Below are 3,922 nucleotides of genomic sequence, written 5' to 3'. Positions count from 1 at the left end.
TAGGAACACGTAACCTATTTTCCCAAAATAAATACCCCTCATGCCTAAAGAACCTATCAACCGCCCCTTTTATTCATGACAAATAAATATCCGAAAATTCAACATCTTTTTCATACAATTCCTTAATATGTTCAAACCCAAGTAACTTAGAATCAAGAGTAGTTAGTAATACGTATCTTCTCGACAACGCATCCGCCGCCACATTTTCCTTACCTTGTTTATACCGAATGACGTATGGAAAGGTCTCAATGAATTCCATCCACCGTGCATGCCTCTTGTTCAATTTACCTTGTCCCCGCAAGTGCTTTAGTGACTCATGATCGGTGTATATTACGAACTCCTTCGGCCATAGATAATGTTGCTAAGTCTCCAAAGCTCGAACAAGTGCATAAAGTTCTTTGTCATATGTAGGATAATTTAAAGCAGCTCCACTCAATTTCTCGCTAAAGTATGCAATAGGCCTTCGATCCTGCATTAAAACTACTCCAATCCCTATTCCTGATGCGTCACACTCAATCTGGAATGTTTTATCAAAGTTAGGTAATGCCAAAACATGCATCTGATCCTACTCTCAAGAAACTAGATATTGTATTGGTGAATTCGAAGTAGGAGGAGGAATTTTCGGGATCGTGAGCTACATTTCGTACTGCTGGTGTGTCGGATCATTCACCTATGGTTGTGAAGGTTGCAGAGTTACCGCGTATGAAGATTCCATTCCGCTTCTTTGATTATTGGATGGATCATTCGGATTTCTTTCCTTTGGTGGCTCAAGTTTGGGGTGAAACAGTATTGGGAACCCCTATGTTTTGTCTGTGTTCGAAGTTGAAGATGTTAAAGCTTGCTTTGAAAAACTTTAGTAAGGAGCATTTTTCAGAACTTCCTACGAGAGTTACTCAAGCTCAGACTGATATAGAGCATGGTCAGTGTTTGATTCAGCAATCGCCTTTGGATTCGTCTCTACATAGGGAGGAGGCTCAGTTACAAAAGGAACTTTGTGAGTTGAGCAGAGCTGAAGAAGGCTTTTTGAGACAAAAAGCTCGTGTTAAGTGGCTGAATTTAGGAGACCAAAACATTGCTTTCTTCTTCAAGGCTATGAAAAGTCACTATGGGAAGAGTAACGTGGTTTTGATTTGTAAAGACGATGGTACTAGATTGGAGGAGCCGCATGAGGTCAGTGAAGTCATTGTTGCGTTCTATCAAAATCTCCTTGGTCAGCAGCCTACTGGTGAGAGTCTAGATATGAACTTGCTCCGTAAAGCTCTTCCTAAAAGTATCTCAGCAGTGCAGAATGAAAATCTTGATAGAGATGTGTCATTTGAGGAAATTAAAGAGGTCTTGTTCTCGTTAAAAGACAATAAGGCTCCAGGGCCTGATGGTTTTAATGCAGGTTTCTTCAAGAGGACTTGGAATATTGTGGGAAATGATGTGCTATGTGCCATTAAGTCCTTCTTTGACTCGGGGAAGCTATTGAAGCAGGTCAATGCTACTACCATCACATTGGTTCCTAAGGTTCCAAATCCTTCTCGGGTGAAAGAATTTAGGCCTATCTCTTGTTGCAATACTATTTATAAATGTATTGCTAAGCTTATTGCCAATAGAGTTAAAATGGTGCTCCCAGACATTGTTGGACCTCAACAAACTGCTTTTGTTAAAGGTAGGCATATTAGTGATAATATCCTTCTTTCTCAAGAGTTGTTGAGGAATTATCACCGCAGGGGAGGATTACCTAGGTGTGCTCTTAAAGTTGATCTCATGAAAGCATATGATTCTGTCCGTTGGGATTTTCTCTATGCAGTTTTAATGGTGCTTGGTTTTCCTGAGAGAGTTGTTAGGTGGATTACTGAGTGTGTCACTACCACTCGATTTTCGATTTCCATTAATGGGGAACTGCATGGATTCTTTGCTGGTGGGCGAGGTCTGAGACAAGGAGATCCTTTGTCACCCTACATGTTTGTCTTGGCTATGGAGGTCTTTTCGGGGCTAATGGGATTGATGGTTGCTGAACAGGACTTTAAATACCACTGGAGATGTGAGAAGGAGAAGATCACCCACTTATGTTTTGCTGATGATCTTATGGTCTTTTGTAGAGCTGAGTTTGGTTCTGTCTCGATCATTGGGGAATGCCTTAATCGATTCAAAGCTCTTTCTGGACTTATTCCTAATCCAGATAAGAGTAATTTATTTGCCAGTGGTGTTTCTACATATCTTAAGGATCAGTTGCGTGATATTTTGGGGTATAAGGAAGGCGTGCTACCGGTAAGTTATCTTGGTGTTCCGCTAATCTCTACCAAATTGAGGGCTTTGGATTGTAAGATGCTGGTGGACCGTATTATAGCTAGGGCTAAGAGTTGGACTTGTCGAGCGCTCTCCTATACAGGGAGGTTACAACTTATTAAGTTAGTGTTACTTTCTATTCAGGTCTACTGGTCCTCTGTATTTCTTTTACCCAAGGCTGTGATCAAGCAAATGGAAAATTCATTGCAGGCCTTCTTGTGGAAGGATAGTGACCTTAGCACCGATGGGGCTAAAGTGGCTTGGGCAAAAATCTGTATGCCTAAGGAGGAGGGTGGTTTAGGTCTGCGGGGCTTGGAGATTTGGAATAAGGCTGCCATGTTAAAGCATCTTTGGTCCCTTTGTTCGGATTCTGCCTCCTCTCTTTGGGTTTCGTAGACACGTTGTTATTTACTTAGAGGACGGAGCATTTGGGAATTGAAGTGTCCTGGGGATTGTTCTTGGAGTTGGAGGAAAATTCTTGGACTCCTGGATATAGGGAGGGACAAAATGAAAATCAGAATTGGGAATGGTAGACGTGCCTCGCTTTGGTATGATAATTGGCATCCTCTTGGCCCTTTAGAAAAGATTCTTAGAGAGAGGATCATTCGTGAATCCAGATTGAGTAGACTAGCTAAAGTGGCTGATATTGTGGAGGGTGATACTTGGAGATGGCCATCAGTTCGCTCCCCAGCTGTGTCTGATTTGATGCGAGATACAATTGATATTTTTCGATCGGACAGTAATAGAGAGGATGTATTGCAATGGGAGGATGATACACATGGAGTCTTCTCTGTTCGGAGTGCTTGGGAGTCTCTTCAACTTCGCTGTCCTAGGGTGACTTGGTATCACATTGTATGGTTCCCTAAATGTATTCCTAGACATGCATTTATCCTTTGGTTAGCAATTCAAGGTAGCATCTATACACAGACAAAGCTTCTTAGCTTTGGTTTGGTACAGTCTATGCGTTGTGTGCTATGTGGATGTTCAGTGGAGGATTTGGATCATCTTTTCTTTGCTTGCCCATTTTCTTAGCGTGTTTGGAATGCTCTGCATGCGAAGTGTAACTTGCCTTGGGTCTAACGGAATTGGCTAGACACTCTTTCTTGGATGGAACAATTTCGAGGGAGGTCAATGTCCTCCATTGTTATTCGGTTAATGTTTGCGGATTCGATTTATGCTATTTGGCATGAACGCAATGCTAGGACCCATGGAGAGGCTCCTAAAAATGAGTCTACTGTTATTCAAGATATTGTTTTTACTATTTGTGCACGAGTGAATTTGTGCAGGAGCTTGGTTCCATCTAATGAAAATAGATGGCTCCAATGCTCTTGGGGGTTTTCTACAGATATTTTTTGTTCTCGTGATTAGAATATGAGCACTTTTCTTGAGTTTTGTTATTGTTGTTAGGAAGGCATTAATTCTTAGCATTGTTTCCTGGGATATGTTCTTGTGATTTGTACTTATTTTTATACTTTGGATATAATATACTTACCTTATCCAAAAAATAATTCAATACTATGAAATTAACGATACATAATGAAGTTTTAATTTTATTTATTTATTTGCGAAAAGTAAAACACATTTATAATAAATTTCTAAAATAATGAAAAATATTAGAAATATAGAAAATAAGCTCATTTATATCTTC

General features: G+C 40.3%; 1 protein-coding gene across 1 annotated transcript; it reads left to right on the top strand.

The window, feature by feature from the left end:
- Positions 1 to 2,781: 2,781 nt before the first annotated feature.
- Positions 2,782 to 3,306, top strand: LOC111404584. The gene has a single exon (XM_023033374.1). It carries the CDS (start codon positions 2,782 to 2,784, stop codon positions 3,304 to 3,306), a length of 525 nt encoding a protein of 174 aa, XP_022889142.1.
- The last annotated feature ends 616 nt before the right edge of the window (positions 3,307 to 3,922 follow it).

Source organism: Olea europaea, chromosome 11 (assembly GCF_002742605.1).
Source record: "Olea europaea var. sylvestris chromosome 11, O_europaea_v1, whole genome shotgun sequence".
In the NCBI taxonomy this organism is placed as follows: domain Eukaryota; kingdom Viridiplantae; phylum Streptophyta; class Magnoliopsida; order Lamiales; family Oleaceae; genus Olea; species Olea europaea.
This window is presented reverse-complemented; position numbering and strand designations above follow the sequence as displayed.

Excerpts from the sequence above, each read along its gene's own strand:
- LOC111404584 (XM_023033374.1), top strand. The coding sequence starts at position 2,782 with ATGAAAATCAGAATTGGGAATGGTAGACGTGCCTCGCTTTGGTATGAT.